The sequence below is a fragment of the Limulus polyphemus genome, unplaced genomic scaffold (assembly GCF_000517525.1).
Source record: "Limulus polyphemus unplaced genomic scaffold, Limulus_polyphemus-2.1.2 Scaffold1472, whole genome shotgun sequence".
NCBI classification, from domain to species: domain Eukaryota; kingdom Metazoa; phylum Arthropoda; class Merostomata; order Xiphosura; family Limulidae; genus Limulus; species Limulus polyphemus.
In genome coordinates this window covers 9,990-30,952 of record NW_013667082.1, presented here as the reverse complement: position 1 = coordinate 30,952, position 20,963 = coordinate 9,990, and the positions used below count along the sequence as shown (strand labels likewise).

The 20,963-nt window shown below is 33.6% G+C and overlaps 1 protein-coding gene across 2 annotated transcripts; it reads right to left on the bottom strand.

Annotated features, from left to right (window-relative positions):
- Nucleotides 1–1,605: 1,605 nt before the first annotated feature.
- LOC106463735 (sacsin-like) lies at nt 1,606–20,337 on the bottom strand. Of its 2 annotated transcripts, none has more exons than XM_013923797.2 (3): nt 18,748–20,337; nt 4,536–15,115; nt 1,606–2,103 (listed from the first exon to the last, which is right to left on the bottom strand). In XM_013923797.2, exons 1-3 carry the CDS (start codon nt 20,246–20,248, stop codon nt 1,780–1,782), a joined length of 12,405 nt encoding a protein of 4,134 aa, XP_013779251.1. In that variant the 5' UTR covers nt 20,249–20,337; the 3' UTR covers nt 1,606–1,779. The 2 variants fall into 2 exon arrangements, with proteins under 2 accessions (XP_013779251.1, XP_022247023.1); XM_022391315.1 differs by lacking the exon at nt 18,748–20,337 and adding an exon at nt 18,454–18,540.
- Nucleotides 20,338–20,963: the final 626 nt, after the last annotated feature.

Sequence of the window (20,963 nt, the reverse complement as noted above, 5' to 3'; positions counted from 1 at the left end):
CGCAACTTTACTAGCAGGCTAGGCGGACTAGGTCTACTTCTGTAGGTGTACTTCTGTAAATCATATTATTTACACTACATATATAGCCTTTTCCAACACCTACTTAGCTTTATAATTAGGCTCCCTTGTGATGGGGATTGAATAGCCATACCATGTCAACATCATGAAATCCAGCCATATCAGCATTTTTTCAATGTACAATAATGGTGTTCTTTAGTTTCTCTGGATATTCTGCTAGATGATATTCAAAGAATGTAAGCACAGAACGTTCATGATCAGAGACACTAGTGTGTTGCCTATATAACTTTAAATATTTTTGGTCAATAACTAATAAGAATCAGTGAAAGATGTTGACCACAGATTTTCTGGTGTTCATCCACATAAATGATTAACTAGTTTAAAAGTGTATGGTTGTCTCTCTCTCTATAATTCAATCAGAAGATAGATTATAGCTGTTGCACCTATCTTTTTTTTATCCCAAAAATTGGACACAAGGCTGATTCAATGATCAATAGGCACCACAAATCTTAAAAAAAATTCAATGACAAGTTTTCTTACTTGTGTTTCTGCTTTCTTGCCATTTGGTGAAATAGCCCATCACTACCATGATGTATTTATTCCAACTGTTACTTTGTGGTTGGGGATAAAGCACAATACTTAGCATTACATGCTGTTTCTGTCATGGACCTATTTAACTCACAACATAATACACACTATTTATGTCAAATATATACAAATTTCTAGCAGTCATCTCATTATAAGGATTCTCTTACTACTCTCCAGTGTGGTTCTGCATTATTCTTGATGACTTGATGGTAAGCCAATTTCAAAGATAACATTTCAACAGAAATTGTGATACTAACAATGTAGCTAAATACATGAGGCCTAGACATTCATGAAATTTCTAGAGAGCATGATAAAAAAAATATCCTTCAACATTACATTTTCTGGACATAATGTTACCATCTGAAAATTTGTATCTTAGATAAACAAAAGAAAAACTGCTGAGATCTTACAGATAATATAAAATAAATCTGCAACTAATAAACATTCAGACACACATTTTCACTATTTAACATCTATATCCACTATTCTTGATACCTCACTGGTAAACCAACTTCACAAATAACAGAAACTGCAAAACTAATGATACAGTCAACTCTCAAGTGAAACTTGCTTGTTCAATCTTCATTTCACAACTCCTATCATATTTTGTGAACTATAATTTTGGTATTTTGATTGTTTAATATGTTTTAGCTAGGGTTCTTTAAAAATTCTCCTTTTGTGTGTTTCGTGAAGGATTATGTTATATTCAAGTGACACTGTGTTTAAAGGGTACATCTTTGGAAGTATGAAACAATACCTTTTTTATGAATTGTCTTAAAGGTTTTGTTCAGTATTTTAAATTTATTACAAATGTAATTTTTCTCAAAGGGCTCTTGCCTTTATATATAATTTTTATAATATCCTATTAACTTAGTATCTTTTATAAAAAGAATTTTCCCGATGTAACTACTGCCTGTGTATCCTTTACTTTTTTCCAATGTTACCATGCTTAAATTTATTTTTTTGCTTTGTACTAGCAGTTGAAAGGTGAAAACAAAATTTAATGTAATAACATATTTATTTTCTACTAAACTCTTCAAACTGTCATCCTAAGTAAATATCTAATGCTTTTTATTTATTATTAATCACAAATTAATTATTACTTTTCAGTTTAAAATTTTAAGTTTTAAAAAAAATATTTCATGACAATTACTTCCCGTTAATTGCCAACTTCTACATTCTCTCATCTCCAGTAATAAAGAGTTCAGCAATAGTCACAATCTCTTTAGCTAACCTCAAACACTTTTGGGCATCTGTTCTGGAATATACAGAGCTTGGAATATCAGGGTATTGGAGTTTATCTGGATATCTCATTCTGTTGTAATCAATTATTATATTTTCAAGAGACCTAACAGACTCTCTCAAGTTTTTTATCTGTACAGATGAATCATAATTGTCTAGAACATCGATTATATTCTGAATCCTATGACACTGTACATTGTCAGCCTTCATCTTGTCTCTTGTGTACAACATTCCTTTCACAGCTTTTTCTGCTGCCTGTAGAACAAATACAGGTTAAACGCCAGATTAGTTAACTCTTAATATTAAAACTAAATCCTTTGTTAAGTATATTATTATAACACTTTCACTTCAGATTTGTGACATCCCAACTCACTTAGCTTAAAGTTCATAATTTAATTTAAAAACACTGAAACATTAAGGGTGAGGTTTTATACACATTGGATAGAGAGCAGCAACAATGATAAAAAAAAGTCAGACTATTGTTAATTTTCAATAAAAACCACGTTTTCATTAGCCAAAGAAAATATGACTTTTCTTCTGCACTACTACAACCTTGCTGTTGATACTAGTGAGACTCTGTTCACAGCATTGAAATCCAGTCTTTTTACTAATAACACCCTAGATACTAGTGAAAACAGTTCAAAAGGTAATGATTTTGTTGCAATGAATCCATAATACTGAAGCTAGTAAGTCTATTTTCTATTGACTCCATAATGCTAAAACTAAGTGTAAAAGCTAGCAAGCCAGAGTTCTACTGAAATCCTAATAGTAAATATGGTTTTAAAGCAAATGAATTTCTGTTCTATTGAAACTAGTAAGTCTCCATTTTACTAAAACTTCACTATTGAAGTTAATTCTAGCTAGTTAGTCTCCGTTCTACTGAAACCTCACTGCTGAAGCTAGTCCTATGCTTGTGACTCTCTGTTCTATTGAAAGTGGAAGTTTGTGCTAATATTAACACTTCCCTTACCTGAAAATCTATTTCTGATAGACACTCCCCCCAGTATACAGATTAACTATTTTCCTATTAAGAATGCATTATTCTGCCTTGGAGACTTGTATTTCACCAGCCTGATGAAACTATCACCTAAAATTCATGTTAAGCATGTGAATTTGCACAAACGTGCAATGTTGAGGAATCATGAAGCAAAGCCCTCCACTGATAGGAATGTGACACATCTTCTTGCACAAGTCCTTGTTCTATGAAAGACAAACAAGCAAAATGCAATGGGAAGTAGGAAGGAAGAGTGGGAATGTGCATGGACGTATCTATCAGAAATACATTTTCAGGTAAGAAAAACGTTAACTTCCAATACAATAACTCATCTACATGCAGAGAGTAGCTAAAATCCTATGTTGAGATGGTAAATGGTGCAGAAATTACTAGATGAGCCGAAAGAAAGTCCATGGGGTTTGACACCTTATGGCAGGGGCTACATAGGGGCACACCAGTGGAAGATTGCATCTCATCTCAATCACAGTATACTCTTTGCCAGAGAAGAGACAAGAAACCTAAATGTGTTGCGAGAATGGGTGGAATAGGTACATGACCATCCAAGAGGTTGCACACAAGCCATCAGAATGCCAATGTGTAGTAAGGTTGGGGCACTTTCAAACTGTACCAACTGTGCTCATCCCCTTGACCATCAGTCTCTATGAGTAAATACCAGCTGTGAGAGCAAGGAACATACAAAAAGTATCAATGTGCATATTCTCAACTGTCAGATATTAAATGTCTCTGCCAGTAATGGGAGGAAAGTACTGCAATGTGCACAAAGTTAATGATACTTATGAAACCACCACTCAACCATTAGACTCTACAGACCCAACACCAGTTGTGGGAACATGGTGAATGAGTGATCAGACTTGAATATTGAAATATATCAATAATTCTGAAAGCAAATACAGTGAGGTCATGTCCTTGCAGTAGTTGATAAGGACAAAGAAAGAGTAGGTGAAATGTGTCCAATATCTTTTAGCACCACTGGCAACATTATCACATATGAAAGGTCAAGGCTTTTACCCAAAAATGCTGAAATGCTACTGTTCTTCAAGTGCAGTTTAAACAAATTCCAAAAATACAGGCATTCTGCAAACTGGTGTGCACATTTTTGTCAGTTAATTTTGAAAGATGAAAGTAAAACTGGAATGTTCTATTGCTGATTATCCGGTTAGATGTAATAAATGCCAATTTTTGTGTATGTTGTTGTTGTTCTGGGGGGGGGCAAGGGGAGAACCCGGTCCCAGTTAACACCCGGCCCCAGTATTTGGCCAAATTTTACTACCCATGCATCCCTAGTTTATATGTACTCACAGTTTCTAGCTTTCAATAGCTTCACCTTCCATTTTTTTTTCATATGGATTCACAAGTGCTAAATTTCTGCTTATAAATTAAAACGTTTACAATCTGTTGAAACTTTTCTTCTAATGTTAACATGCCTTTTAAAATCATTTTTTGCATCAATACTGCATCAAATTTATTCAATTAACAGATCAGCATCAAGCCAAAATATTTAGAGAAGGACCTGTAAAAACAAATAAAGAAATTACATCCATTTCAGTACTGTTTGTTTCATTTTAGTAGGAAGGTTCCTTAATTTATAACCTGAGCAACAAAAATTTTCAAATATTTTTGACAAAAAATCAAACCTTTAGTGTGATTTAATAAGTAAAATTTCATAACTCACTTGCTGACACTTAAAACATATCCAGTTGAAAGCTTGATAACAAGGATTTTGTAGAGAAGCATAAGCAGCATCCAGATCTTTTTTAGCTTGGTTCAACCACCGGTCAGCTTCTTTGGGATCTGGACAAGGTGTATAAATACAATGATTGGCATTGAAAGACCTTCTGTGATGGGTGTTGTAGTAAGTATATCTTTTTTGCACACCTATTATAATATTGCAAAAAATGGTCTCTTCCCTTAAGAACTCTTGCATGTTGCTTGAATACTCTGTAAAGTTGTTTATACTTGCTTTGAATTTTTCACACATTTCTTCTGAAGGGTTCAGGGAATAACAATGTGTTATCTGTCTCTTTATTGTATACAATTTGTCCTCCTCATCAAGTGGTAGATTCCAGATTGTTCTTTGAATTTCACTAAAATTTAGATCATATGATGTTTCACTAGATTCTAGACCATTTTCCTGAAGTTTGAAAAGCCTACTAACAGACACTGTTGCCTCTTCATTTCCTAAATCAATCAAGTACATTGTTGAAAGATTATGAAGGTCAGAAGAAATCTTCTTTTTAATTCTACAAAATAAATAAACTGGTGAATCTTCTAAATACCCCTTAACCAATGGATCAAAAGACTCATACACCACATACTGTCCTACACAAAAGTTGTAGAAACTGTTATCAAGGGAACTATGCAATTCTTTAGGTACAAGTTTTCCAAGACAATGTTTCCCTAAAACTTGTTGCTGTGGAAAGAAATTAGAAGATGCAATACTGAAGTCATCAAACAGCTTATCCAACTCCTCTTTCTGCTCTTCTAATAAATAATGTAGATAACGCAATGATGATCCAAGAATCTTATTTGTCATGATGTCAATGGCAGTAATCATCGCTTCAGTTATCTGCTTGTTTTTTGTCACAAATTCTTCCACATAAACACAAGCAAAATAATGTCCAAGCTCTTGTCTAATTTCCACAAAACTTGATTTCCTTGCTACACTGCCTGGAACACATTTTCCATGAAAGGAAAACTGAGTTTCCAAATTTTTCACCTGTTTAATCTGTAAGGATAACAGTCTGTCTTCAAGATCTTTAACATCTTCTTCTTTTAGTGTAGAGTTTGATTGTGATTTTTCATGAACAGCTAATCGAATAAAATTAGCAAGAAAAAATTGATTTTTTATCTTTGCTTCTAATTCTTTAGAGAGTTCCCCAATGTTCTCTGCAGCTTTACTTTCATCTGTTAAAGTTTCTCTCACCAGTTTACTGAGAATGGCAGGCCGAAAATCTTCTGGTAACAGAGATATGGTAGCTAATGGATCCACAACACTCAGTTCAATCTCCTGAAATCCAATGAAGAAACTGAGGGCAAGAGACTTAACTCTTTTTCGTGTAACCTCATTGTCAGAAAAGACAAGGTCCCTACTGTTGGAAAGAGTCTTTTCACTGTTCAATAGATACAAAATATTTGATACTATGTGCGTGTTACCCTTTATCAAACTGAAAAAATTCCACATGGCCCGTTTTGCTGTTTCCAAAATAAATTTCTGCATTTCAATATTTGAAGCATCTTCTTGTGCTGACAGCTTGAAAAGCTTTTTCAAAACTGATGCATATAAAGTGGCTGTGGGTGTCTCTAATGCTCCAAGCTGCTTGAAAAGTGGAAAAAATTTACCATATACTGCTGGAGCTTTATACACAAACCCTAAAATTGTGTATTCTGATGTTATTTCCAGAACAATGCTAGTTGACGGGACCATTTCTTGATGCTCTTCCAAATATATTAGAGGGCAGTTGTTAAGTGAAGAAACATCCTCTTCAGTTAGATCTGAGTCTTGTAGATATGAGTATAGTTCCTCCATAACACCTTCAAGTACTTCTTTACTTTCATTTTCTGAAAGAAAAATTTTAACTGTTTTTTGTAAACTTTGACAGACATTTATTATGTGTTTAATTACTTGTTCTTTTGTAGGTTTTTTCTGCACTAAATGAAATACAGGCTGTGATTTACACTCAAACAAACCTTTTACAAGATTGGTTGTAGTCCATGCAATTTTAAAGTAAGTTTGTGAACATGCATGTTCTAATGAAACAAACTGAGTTTCACTCTCATATTGTTTATGTATAAGATTGTAATATCCTCTTTCATTCAGATGATGTGGACTTATAAATCTTATATTTTTGACAAGTTCACACAAATTACTTAGTTTATCTGGACTAATATTTCTCATGTGTTGGTATAAGGTTTCTGACTTCTCTGTCAAAACTACAGAACTGTTATGCAGTCCTTCCTTCTCAATTTCTGTGGCAAATGCTACAAACAGGTCTTCTGTCACTTCTTTTACCAAACCAAATTTACACAGAAAGTCTAGCCACTCATCCTCACCAAAGGGTCCAGGAATAACAGTAGCTTCAGGACGCATTAATGCAAGCAACTTGTTTCTCGGATCAAAAAAGTTGCATGCTCTGTATAACAATTGGTCACTTTTTTTCAAAAACTGGAGTCCTTTTAGCACAGATAACATTATGTCTTTTTCAGTTTTTGTCAGTTTCAATAACATATCTTTAACTATCTTCAGGTGATATATCCTTTCCTTTTCAGTCACTAAACCAAATGAGGGCAACACATACTTGACATACAACTCAAAAAGAGACAATGAAGATATTTGTAGATACTTCAAAAGATTACTAAAACTTTGTTCTTCTTTTAGTACAATAAAACACAACTTCTGAAAAACTGAATCACATCCCCCTATTGTTATGAAACTGCTTGCTTCCAAGTAAAAAACATTTGGAAATTCAGACAGAGCAACAATGGAGCCACTAATTGTCAGATATAATGGTAATCGTTTTAACATACTCTTAACCTCTACATTTCCACAATTTTCAAGGGTTTCCAAATTATGAGAAAAATATTCTAAGATTTTTTCACGTGATGTTTCAAAGCTGTATTTCAGGGACATATCCTGAATATATGAATCAAGAGCTTTCAAGATAGAGACTGGATCATCAATATCCGCAAAGAGTCTTAAAAAAGTGTTTCCTTTTTTTAATGATGCCAAACGATTGTTCAGAATGGGAACAGAAAATTCACTTATCAGTGTGCTTTGCACAGTCTGATCTCTCTTTGATTCCTCATTATGAAACAGGATGTTTTGGGCATATTTGAAAGGAATTAAAATGTTTTCATCATCCTTAGTAACAACTGAACCAATATGTTTTTTCCTTGATCTAACTGCTGGAATCAGAGACCAATTTTCAAATAGCTGACAAATGTTTTGAAGTTTTTTTTCAAGACATAATTTTTGCTTTTCTGTATCACTTTGGCTTTTTTTTGCACGAGACACTTCATCATCAAGGTATTTCCAAAACCTTTTAATCCATTTTTCAAAACTTGGTGTCAGTTTAGTAGTATTTCCTTGTCCATGCTCCTTAAGACCCACTGTACTCTGTAACAATTTTGAAAAGGTACAAATATCAAGATGTTGGAGACATTTAGTCTCATTAATGATGTTCAAGAAACAATTAAGTTTTGTATGTAATATCTTGTCTGCATGCTCTTCTAATAACTCCCCATAACAAGAAACAATAATAGGGTTTAATTCACTAAACTCTCTCAGCTCACCAGATTGTGTCACTAAGAGTGGACAACCTTCAAGTGTTTGGGAAAAGTCTTTTACTTTTATACAGTACTCAGCTACCATCTTGACATTCTCAACAGTTTCAAATGGAGTAGCTTCCACTTGCTGAGGAAGTGTCCCAATCCTGCAGCCATTCAAACACCCATTGTTTTTAAATGATTTTAAAAAGGTGATCACTTCTTTTGGACTAATTTTCCGAACAACTGGTGGTTCATTTTCAGGTTGATGTTCCTTCAAGATCTCATAAATGTAGAAGAAATGACAACATATGAGTTTCATTCCAAGCTTAATCAAAACACTCTTATATTTTTTTGGCTTATCATCTATCTCTTTTTTAGTCATATCTAAACAACAGTCTTTCTTATAAAAAAAACCAGGAAATCCATCCAAAACTTGTGCAGGTACCCATTCTATATCCAACTGGTTGTTTCTTTGTACATCAACAGAATGTGTTGGAAACAAGGGGGGTCGTGTAGCTATCAGATCCTCGTAAAAGGTCACGAACAATATTTCCCAGTAACCATCCAAATTATTTTGTTTAGGAAACAGGGAAGAATAATTCTCAATTTTAAATTTGACTGGACAGTATATGGTCAATTCACATAGAGCACTTAAGTAGCATGGAACAATAAGAGCTTTAATCAAGTGTTCATTCCACCTTTTTTTGAAATCATTTTCTGTCCACAAGCTGTGCCTCGTTTCGTATTCCAAGAAAAATGTTCCATTAACGTGGACAGGTAGATTAGTTTCAGTAGCAAGTGGAAGAATACAGTAAACCTTTTTCTTTGAAATTTCAAATCCAGTATGGCACAATTCCAAAGCTACACCTCCCCTGGGTAGCATTGGGATCTGTTTTTTTTTCCACTTTTCTTTTAGTTCTTCTGAGATTTTTTTATTACTAGAAAATCCAAGCTGTTCACAAACTAAATATGTGATTTCTTTTCTCTTTGAGTCACTTATCTCTTTTGTGTAACATATACTTTTCATAGTAATAGTATCCACATCCATAAACTGATTACCTCTGTTAATTTTTTCAGTTTCATTTTTCATATGTTCTGTATACTCATACTGCTTTTTCTGATTACTGCCACTCATATTCACCTTTGCACAGTAATCAATTTTGAGCTTTCCATCTTCCTCAACACTTACTACAGAAATTTCTTTTATATTGTGCAAGAACAAAAGAATTTCAAATACTTGACAATGAAATGTTTTCAGTAAATTTTCAACATATTCTGTAGTTACCACATTTTGTGAAATATTCGATACATTTGCCATTTCATCTGTTCGAAGAGGGAATCTAAATAAAGTTCCATTGCCTTTTAGGTCAAGAGTTTTTTCCAAGTAGGCTGAAAACAAATCACAGTACTTTTCCCGTAAAGATGACAATTTTACAAGGCTAACACCTGGCGAGTGTTTATAAGACATGGAGAAATATTTACAGTTGGGATCAAATAGACAAAGAGTTTCTTCCACTTCTGGACTAACAGTCAAGAATGAAGGAATGTCTGTAATATGGTATACTGCATTAAAACCAACACCAAATTTTCCTACTTTAAGAAGATCATTGGATTTGCTTCCAATGCCAATATTTTGTATTCCTTCCAAGTCACGTGAAGAAAATCCAGCATCACTGTACACACACAGTGCTGGTCCTTGATTTGATTTCCATAAATCATCTGGCATTTTCTCCGATGGATGTGACCTGAAATCCTTGATGAACATAATGTGGTTGGCCCCAGCATCATCTGCATTTTGAACAATTTCTTTCATCAATGAAGAATCACTAGGATATCCAGACAAAATGTTCCTCAGACGAGTGGTAAGTTCTTCATGCTGTCCAAATGGTAAGAAATGTAAGTGTTTTTTCAGATCTTGTTCTCTCATTGACTTAATGCCAAGTTTTTTGGCAATCTCAATTGAAAATTTTGGATGAAGAGTGTTTAAATTACTTTTGTCCATGAGCCAATCACAATCATCCCTACACAAATTTTCTATAGGCGTAAGATATCCTGCTGAGTTTGGTAAATGCAAAGTTTCAAGAATTTTTTCACTCTCATGATCTGGCAGACACTTTGCAAAATGTGTGGTCAAAATAATGATATGTTCTATGTCTGAAGAAGCCAAATGAATATTTTGTTTGTCATGTTTAATCAACTCTAAAACCTTAACAATGTCTTGCATATCAAAATCTTCTTTTACCCCAATTTCAGCAAAAAATATCTTGAACTTTCTCAATACTGGTAAGCGTTCTGCTGAAAAGATGTAAGGTTCAACATTCTTGTTGAATTCAAAAGCAACCGTGGAAGCTTTGACTAGTTGGCCATCCATATATATAATATCTCTATCAACAAAGTATTTCCTGATAGAACAGTGTGGCATCTTTTTATCTAAAGCATTATTTAAAAACATGTAAATGCTGTGTAGGATTTGTTCACAGTGAGAAACTCCATGATGTTCACTTATCTTTATTAACTGTTGACACACTGTGTAAACTGGGATATCTTTTTTTTCTCTTACACCAAGCCAAGTCAGTACATCTCTCAAATCCAATGAGAAACATTTGTTGTCCAAAACAAATTCACAACAACCAATAAAACTTGAGCATTCTGAAAACCATACATCCTTTGCACTGACAAATGATATTGCAGATTCTCCAAACCATGAATAAGGCCAACTTTTTGGTTTATCAAGAACAGGAAAGATTTTAAGTGTTTGGATCTTCTTTTTCAACTTCTCAGGACAATGTTCATAATCTCTCTTATACTTGGTGATAAAACTTAAGGTTTTCTGACAAAGTGATATTGCCATTTCAGAGTTGTAACAAGCAAGGTTTTCAACACGTATGCATCTTTCTAGTATAGCCTCCCATGAGAGCTCATCTCTTGCCATTCCTAGCTTTACAAGAATATCAAGAACTTCTTCTTGCTGAAAATTGTGGTCATCCTGGCATTTGCTTCCTTTGGGAAAACATTCTTCATTTTCTAAGAACAGCTTTGAAACTTTACTTTTAGGGTGAATAAGGTATTTTGGTTGTTTCAACTTACCATTTGGAATAGTTGGGACACACGGATTTGTTTTTAAAATGTTACCTAAGCCTGATGATTCATGGTTGATGGCATATATGAGAAGTCTATCTCTTACTTTCTCTTCCATTTCTTTATATTTCAGGAAAGAAAATAACAACCTGTAAAAGTCTGGTTTTGACACAGTTCTTGCTTCCAGTTCTTCTCCAAACTTTAGAGTTTGAAGGACCTGCCTCAGTTTTAAAGGTAAGTGAATAACCAACTCAGTTGGATCATTCCAAATAACTTTTAATGTCTCAATGCCAATATTTCCAACATCATTATACATTTGAAGATTCAATAATCGAATGCATTGGAATGATGACCAGCAGCAGTTATCATAAAACAATTTCAAGTCATCATGTACGACAGACTTATAGAAACTAGTGATCAAAGGTTCAGTTAATTGTCCAGAAATCTCTGGCCACAAATCATAATACATGCTATTTTCACTAAAATGAAACTGTTTCATTTCTTCTAAAAGACTAATGTATGCATGCTTAACAGGACCAGCAAACATAAATTGATTCCAAACTGCATTTTTTCTAGTTTTGTCATCACATGTATCAAAAACAAGTTGTCTCCTGTCTGATGTCACTGCAAAGAACCCATTGATGTGAACAGGTAGTCCAGTTTCAATAGGCAATGGCAAGAAGCAAAACAAATGTCCACTTGTGTAAAACCCAAAAGGAACATCTGAGAGGGATATCAACTTCAGATTTCCTTGAAAGGGAACAGCTACAGCAGCAATAGGTAACACTCCATCACCTGTCTCTCTTGAATTCAGTAAAACTCCTTTCTCTGTAGATCTGTGTGAGGACCAACTCACCAGCCATGATAAGTCACTGCTTTGTACACTGCACAACTGGCTTGGATGATCTTCAACATTAACAGTTATTTGGATTTTTTCACATAAACTTGCTATATTTTCCTGGTCTTCCACTCCTCTCTTACTTGCAAAATAAGACACAGGAGATTTAACTAAGACTGTGTGTGGGTTGGCAAGTATTTCACATTTCTTTTGAACTCTTAAAATAAGTTTTGCTTCATGAGGGCCATCAACCTGTGCTGGTAAATGATACAACTCAATAGTTTTTACATTTTGTGTAAACAAAAGCAGGTTGCCAGCTTGTTTCATGAGAATTTGGAGAAATTCATTCATCTCTTTAGAAGAATAAACTTTTTTGCTTATTTCACTATTTTCAGCTTGTACTGAAGATCTTAATGGAAGACGAAAGAGTGTTCCATCAAAATAAATGTTATCTTCTTTGACCATCTTACATCCAAAAATACCTTCAAAGGGTTTAAACTGCCCATTCAGTTTTTTTAGCATCAATTTGTTTTTTAAAAGTTTTAGATCAGCTTTTAGTCCTGGTCGTTTTCCCAGGTACTTTTGATGTGGATCAAAAATAACAATAGTGTGTCCACTCATAAAACTTGGAACCTCAGTTAAATGGTAAACAGCATTAAAACCAAGGCCAAACTGTCCAATTTTATTCATTTCATTCTCTTTTCCACCTTTACCTAGCTGCGAAATATTTAGAAAATCTTGTTTTGTAAACAATGCATTATTGTAAACCCAGAGAGCAGGACCTTGACATGATGACATTTCTTTATCAAAAAGTAACAATCTTGCATCCAGGTTTTCTCTCTCATCATACATAAACTTCACTTCAGTGGCTCCTGCATCATCAGCATTTTGTATAAGTTCCTTTGGAACTGATAGTCCATCAGTGTATTCTCTTAACAGGTTATGAAGCCTAACTGTCAGGGGTTCAGACTGTCCATAATGCAAGTTTATTTCTTCAGTTTCATTGAGAAAATGATTCGTCAGGGAAGATATACCTAACTTTTTAGCAGTTGAGATAGGTATTTCTGGATGAGTGTAGAATAGTTCCTCATCTTCTAGGTCCTGCTCGTCAAAATCTCTCAGCTCTTCTTGTGTATAATACACACATTGAACAATAGGCTTAAAATTAATTTGAGAATCATCGGTAGCTGCAACTGGAATAAGACTCTCAGTATTACTAATATAACATGGTTCAACCCTATTCAATAATTGAACAGCTAGCTGAATATCTCCCTGTGCCTCTTTGATGGATACATTATTTGTTTCCAGAATTTTGTATTTATCTCTGATTTCCCTTAAAACATTTAAAAACATGTCTACATTCTGCTGCTCAGGACAACCCAGTTCTCTAAACAAAGCAGACATGCCCTGAAAATCAACAGGTAAAGGAGATCGGTAAGGGTAGAGTTCAACATCCTCTCTGATTGTTTTTAGCCACACTTGGTAAGGATACTGAAATGAATTTGCTGAACGAGTCCATATGCATTTTAAACCTTTCAACCTTGCACGATGAGTGCTATTTAACTGTTCCTTGTGTTCCAATAGATACTGGTATATTTCTGTTAGAATGTTCAGGTAAACATGATGTTCTTTTGTTGTATAACATTGGATGACATTTTGCAGATGGAATATTACTGCATCAAGTGAAGGTTGCATATAGTGGTACTTCCAAAACTGTTGAGGAACTGGTGATATTGTAACTGGTTGTACAGAACCTGAAATAAAATAAAATTCATAGCTAGAGAGCTCTGCAGGTTTCTCAATCTTAGGACAATTATCTTCTTCCCCGTAGAATGTTAAATTACACGGGTAGTTATCTGGCTTCTTTCTCAAAACTGGCCAACATCTGTATTGGTAGAAGCTTTCTTCTGATGAAATATTACAGATTTCAGATCTTTCCATTAAAAAACTAAAAAGTTTTGTTGCCTTTCCTAATGTTTCATTACAGTTCTGTACTCTCTCATCAATACAATGAGCAATGTCACAAATATCCTGAAGGAGCAAATCATCTACTGTTTTTAATCCAAGTTTTCTGAGGCCTGCATGAAAATCTTTATGTTCAAAGATTCCATTTGGAAATTTATCTTGAAACTCATACAGGTCTCTCAGGTCTCCAGAATGAGGATCAAACAGCTCATTTGGTTGTTTCAAGCAGCCACTTTTGTTAGAAACAAAACTGACTCTTTCTGCAAGGATAACAATTCTTTTGTCCTGGAAAAACCTTTCCCAGTTTTTCAGAACAAACTCCATGAAGTTCACAATTTCCATTTCAGTATATCTAAAATGTTCCTCTAACACCCACAATACTGTTTCTTCCATTTTTCCTTGCTTACCACCTAAACATTTTACTAACTGTGTCCTTGTTTCCATATTACTGGATATCAAGGGTCGAGGAAATTGGACAGGAAATCCTCCATCAGGGGCAATTTGGTTCTCATGATTGATACTTACATAAATACCTTCAGTATTTGGAAAGAGGGTTAGTGCTTTCAAAGTTTTACAGACATGTTTTGTGGCTGAGAATGCTTCTCTTTTTCCTAGAAATGTAACAAGGCAATCTTTTTCCTCGGTACTGGCTGAATTATTAAACTGTAGAACCTGAGGATTTTGACACATGGCTTTTAGAACACCTTCAACAGTTGGATATTGGATAAATTTACCAACAACACTTGAAAGGTAATCAGGAATGCTAGGAAGCACCACAACTCCCAGTTTTTCTACAGCTGAAGAAACAGCTGCTGGAAGAGACCCCAAGTTCTGCACAGTTCTTACAACAAATGGTCTTTCAAGTGGATGTAACCTGATGCAACCTTGTATTTTTTCAGGTACCAGTGGAATGTCCATCAGCATTGATAGTTCATCATGAAAATTATCATTCACAAATAACCAAACCTTTCTCAGCCAATTTTCATTCAGGATACTACTGTCTTGCAATGTAGCCATGTGGCTTTTCTGCAAGAGTTCCATATGAAAGCATCTTTTTAAAAGGCTGGGAATGTCCACAATCTTCAAACATTTGAAACCATATTTCTCTAATAAGAATAAAATAAAAAACTGAGTTAATGCAGATAAAAATGAGAGTAAAATTACCCATAATATCAGACTATTTCACTTTTCATTTCAGTATTTAGTTGATTAATAGACCCCCCCCCCATTATGATCACACATCTGATATAACAATATACAAAGTTTCTAGTTTAATGTTAAATTGTTCTCAACATACTAAAAAGTTAGGAAACACTAAAAATGTATTTGAAATTTTCATCAGCAGAATGTAAGATTATAGGCATTATTTCTGAAACATTATACACTACAACAAAATTATCAATTATTATCAGTGTGTGATTAATATTACAAACTATATATAACTAGTTATGTTTATTTTGAACAATGTTTAAGTGAGTTACAAATGGAGCTCAGTCAAACCAGATTAATGTCACAAGTGGGGTACTTCAAGGCTCAGTCTTGGGACCTTTGCTCATTTTAATTTACATCAATGACATAGATGAGGCAGTAGTCAATAAATTTGCAGATGATATTAAAATCTTCGGTGTTGCTACCTGTGAAGAGGATGTTGCTGATTTACAAAGGGATTTGGATCATTTAGTAAGTTGGGCAAATAAATGGCAGATGAGTTTTAATCATAATAACGTGGGGTATCATAATTTGAATTATAAGTATAATTTGGATGGGAATAACCTTAATAGTGTTATGAAGGAAACGGATCTTGGTGTAATGGTCAATCAGTCTCTAAAGCCATCCAAGCAGTGTGCTGTTGCTAGTGGTAGAGCAAATAGGATTTCAGGTTGTATCTAAAAAAATATTGAATGCAAGTCTAAAGAGGTTATACTTTCATTGTACAGATCACTGGTCAGGCCACATTTCGAATATTGTGTTCAGTCTTGGGCTCCTTACCTTAGGAAAGATATTGAATTGTTGGAAAGAGTTTAGAGAAGGGTAATTAAAATGGTGCCTGGAATGGAGCGGTTAATCACACAAGGAGATACTGCAATCTCTCAAATTGTTTTCTCTTGAAAAAAGAAGAGTTAGGAGAGATCTGACTGAGGTGTTTAAGGTTGTAAAGGAATTGATAGTGTTGATGCATCATGTTTTTTTCATATTTAACAGTGAGAATAGTAAGATTAGGGAACACAAATATAAATTTTGGCAAGGTAGGAGTCATCTTCAGCAAAGTTTCATTTTTCTAACAAGGTGGTTGGCCTTTGGAATGGGTTGCCTTCAGATGTTGTAGAGGCTGTAAATTTAAGTGAGTTTAAGAAAAAGCTTGATAAGTATATGAATGATAAGGGCTGGATTTAGGATATTTAAAAATTATTTTAATTTAGTTTAGAGGATGGAACAGAAGGGATGGACAAATAGGTCCCATGTAGTTCCAAATCATTAAGTTAACTTGAAGTTTGCATGACCATAAAATAAGATGTGTGTTGATATAAAAACAGATATTTTATAACAATTACATACATTTAAAAAACACAATCGGAAACAATCCCAGGCCAGCTGAGGTTTTAAATTATGGATAATAAAACAATAATGATTAACAAAGGGCAAAAAAAAATCAGATCTTAACACATTCCAGAATACTTAACTCTATACAGTAGAGTCAAAGTACATGTCCCAAATTTTTACAGTTACATTCAAAATTTAACTCAACTTTATTATCAGTGTATATCAATAAATCTGACATCAGAATGTAATTTATAATTTGAAATTTAATATTATCTAAGTATTTCTTACTTAATTTCAAAAAGATATGCTTAAAAATACTCCAATGTTCACTTCTCTGTGCTATGCAACGCTTACGGACTCTCAATTCTCCCTTATAGATTATAGAACTTTAATAATAATATCTACAGTTTCCAAACAATTAGAAACACAACTTATATATAAAAACAAATTCAAATATAAAATTTGAGCCCTCTGCCTTCTTGATTTGTAAAATATCAATAAATTTGGGAAACCCACCACAGAAGCCTCTCCTAATCTCTTCAGGTATTTCAAGCAAATTATTTATTTACACCAACTTCTCTCACAGTCAAATTTCTAACCAATACAAAGAGCATACTGTAAATGTATAGAAATCATAAGTTACTTTATTTACTTTTAACAGGCAAGGAAAATAGTTTTCAAAATAACTATTTATAGCTTAGTTGAAGTAGTTTGGGTACATTTGATTATAATGCCTCATATTTGTTTGTGTTATAAAGTGCACATTTTAAAGCTAAATGAATTATTTTTTGGACATTCAACACAGTGAGAAGAAAGTAAGATTAGTAAAGTATATCAAACAAATGTAAATGGACTCAATTCTAAACCAAGTGCCAATTTTTTTACTTTTTATGTATATTCTCCATCTATTATTATATTTTTTAACAAAAGTAATGAAAATGTAGAGCCTGACATGGCCTGATAATTAGAGCACTTGACTTGTAACCTGTAGGTCATGGGATAGGATCCCTGTAACCAAAAACATTTGCTCTCTCAGCTGTGGTTGTATTATAATGTACTGGTCAATCCTACTATGCATTGGCAAAATAGTTAGCAGTGAGTGGTGTTCACTAGTTGCCTTGCCTCTAGTTTTTCGGTGCCAAATTAAGAACAGTTACCGGGAAAAGAAATTGATGCCACCAGGTAAATATAACAGAGAATCACTGATGATGCTTCAGAAGTTAAGATACCCTAATGGTCAGCTGTCTCAGAACCCAAATAACAACAACAACAAAAAAAACAACTACTACTAAAATATACGTATTAGAAAGTTTTTAGGTCATACAATGAGACTTACATAAAATTCAGTTGATTAGCACATAACTTTACCCTGGTCATTTGCTTATCCCAAGCTAGCTGTTGACTACCAGATTTATTGCTTTTCACACAGGGAGAGGATTCAAAAAACAGTAATAAAATCATAAAAATAAAGTACTTGTACATAACTCTAATTATGTTACAATCTCTAGTTATTCTAGAAAGAAAAATGTATTATTGATTTTATTTCATATTTTTCGACAATTCACAATATTGATGTAGATAGTATTGGGGCAGAAAAATCAAATAAAATGTTTTACAAGCTACTGATATTCATTTAGGAAGTTCTAGAAGTCAAATAAATCAAATATGAAACTGTGAGATGAAAACAAGTATTTTTATTCTTAAGCATAAAAGTCATCTTTCACTCGGAAAATACTTCATAAAATCACACTTCAGTATAAATACTTTACAAAATCTGCTTTGTTGTAAAAAACAAACTTATAATACTGTGATAATTTGTGAAGATAAACTCAGTGAACTTAGAGTTACAGTATATATATATATATATATATATTTTTGTATTTATAAGGAAGGACAAACTGACCCCCTTCCTAAGAGATCCCTCCTCCCCAGAGGAACAGCAGAATGTCTGTAGGCTTACAATGCCAGAAACTGAGTTTCGATACTCGTGGTGGGCAGAGTACAGATAGTCCATTGTGTAGCTTTGTGCTAAATTACAAACAAACAATTTCCTAAGAGTTAATTAATATTCCCAAAATTATGATAAATATATACCATGAGGAAAGAAAACTTCTTGAAATATTAGAACTAATACAAAAATAAAACTAATCCAAAGTTTGAAAAATAATCAGTAATTTTTTATATTGTTACAACTAACCTTTTCCAGCAAAATCATACAAACGATTACACAGATCTGCAGGCAAATCATTAGAGAGAAATTCTCCTTCCAGTCCAGGGAAAAGACCAATTTGTTCTTCTGTTGCAATGTAGATAACTGCTGTTGTTCTAGCTGAAAATTCAGTAAATGATCCATCACATCTCGGAATAAGAAAAAGACCTTCTAAGTTATCGCTGTTCAAAGGGTAACTGAGTATGTATGACAGAATAGCTATCTTTTCTTCCTTACTAAAGCTTTTGTAGTGATCTCCTTTATGAAGAAGTTTACATAAATCTGCTGGTGTAACCAAGGAAACATTCTCAATGCTACACACATGTTTCAAGTAACACGGAATTTCTACAATGTTCTGTTTATACAAACTATAAGTCCTTGTAACAATATGATGCAGTAAGGGACTAAGCTCATTCTCAATTAGAAAGGTAACTTCTGTTAAATGCAGCCATTTTCCACCATTATTGTGGGTAAAAAATACTGGGTGTTGAAGAATATGGCTAAAAAATGGGGCAACAAGGCCCTGCCACTCATTTGTAACTTTGTCTTCAACAGGAAAGTGATCATAAACAAGACGAACATATTCAAGTGAGTTTCTACTTTTTTTGCTGTAAGAAATTAGTTCTTGTATAATGTTTTCATACACTTCTGGGAGAATTTCATTTAAAATACAGAAGTTCCACTGTATATCTTTCTCTGTGTGTGCAGAAGTTTTCACCTGATTCTTTGTTGGCCACTTGATGTGCCTGCGATTCTGGCTTAGAGCAAAAAATCCATTAACATGAACAGGAAGACCAGTAAAGTTTGTATCTGTTTTGGGAAGTGGAAGAATACAAAAAACACGGCCTTGAAGTTTCTCTCTGCTTTGATTAATCCGAGCAGCCATTCCAACATAAGGAAAATAGATAGAGGCACTGGCTGTACAAAGAGTTTCTAGTTGTTCTGAAAATGGATGACCCTTAACATAGTTTATTACAAGCCAGTCATTTTTTTCTTTTAAAGACTCCACTCCATCATCATTAAAATGTGCAGTTTCAATTGTTTTGGATTGAACACACTGAAATGAAGTTTCAGGGATATGTTCAGTTAAATTCTGCAATTGTTTCAAAAATTCTTTAGTCCTGTCAACATTGTAATTAGTTGCTTTAATTTCACACAGAGGATGATTTATACTCTTATTGTTTGAATAAATTATTTCATGTAATTCAATTTTCTCTACATAAGTCATAAAGAGCAAAACCTGTTGTACCTCTTCTTTGAAAACGTTAAACAAATCTTGCAATTTCTCTGAGTTATACAGATTATCAGACAGCTGTGATGGTTTCTGACGCAAGGGAAACCAGAATAAAGTTCCTGGAAAGTGTCCAGTTGTGAACAAGTCTTGAGGAAGTGTAACCACACCAGCAAGTGCATCAAACAACTTCTGACATTCATTCTTTGCATCTTGATTCAGTATTTTCAATTTAACCAATCGACAAATTTTTCTCATGTCTTTTTCTAGTGGATTAATGAATAGAATACGTTCTCCACTCAGAATACAAGGATAATCTGAAACAGAAGAGCAAAGTTCTTAAACTGTATTGTCTTACTCATATGCATATATTATCTTTGCCTGAATAAAAATGGAAACATTATTATATGTCTGTAAGGATTATAACACAGATTTTGATCTACATTTATTGTGGCAAATTTCTCAGTAAATATTTACATAACAATGAAAGTGGGTTTAAGCATTTAAGAAGAAAAATGACATTCTGTTGCTTTTCAACAATGAACTATATATTGGGGTGTTATTCATTAAAAAAACTGGAGAACTCGATGCTGTTAAACACCACAAAATAATTATCAACATACTTCCTCTCATATATCAGACTCAATATTTTCTGACATGACTTTTACCAAACTTTTTGATGGAAGCAAAGGAATAGGTTGGCATGGTCAGTCAAGACTGGAGCCCATAGCAAAATCATAAATCTGTTAACAGATTTTACCACTAAACATAAATGAGATGTTTAAAAAACATCTTCAGTTATACCACAAACAAATTCATTGTCAGCAAACACAATATTAATAGTTTGTCCAAATATATTTGTAAATAATGACTCAATATCATAACTAGCACAACTAATATGATAATTAAACTCTCGTTTTAAACTATAGAAAAATTAAAAAATATCCTTAACAGCATATTAACTTTGTACAAA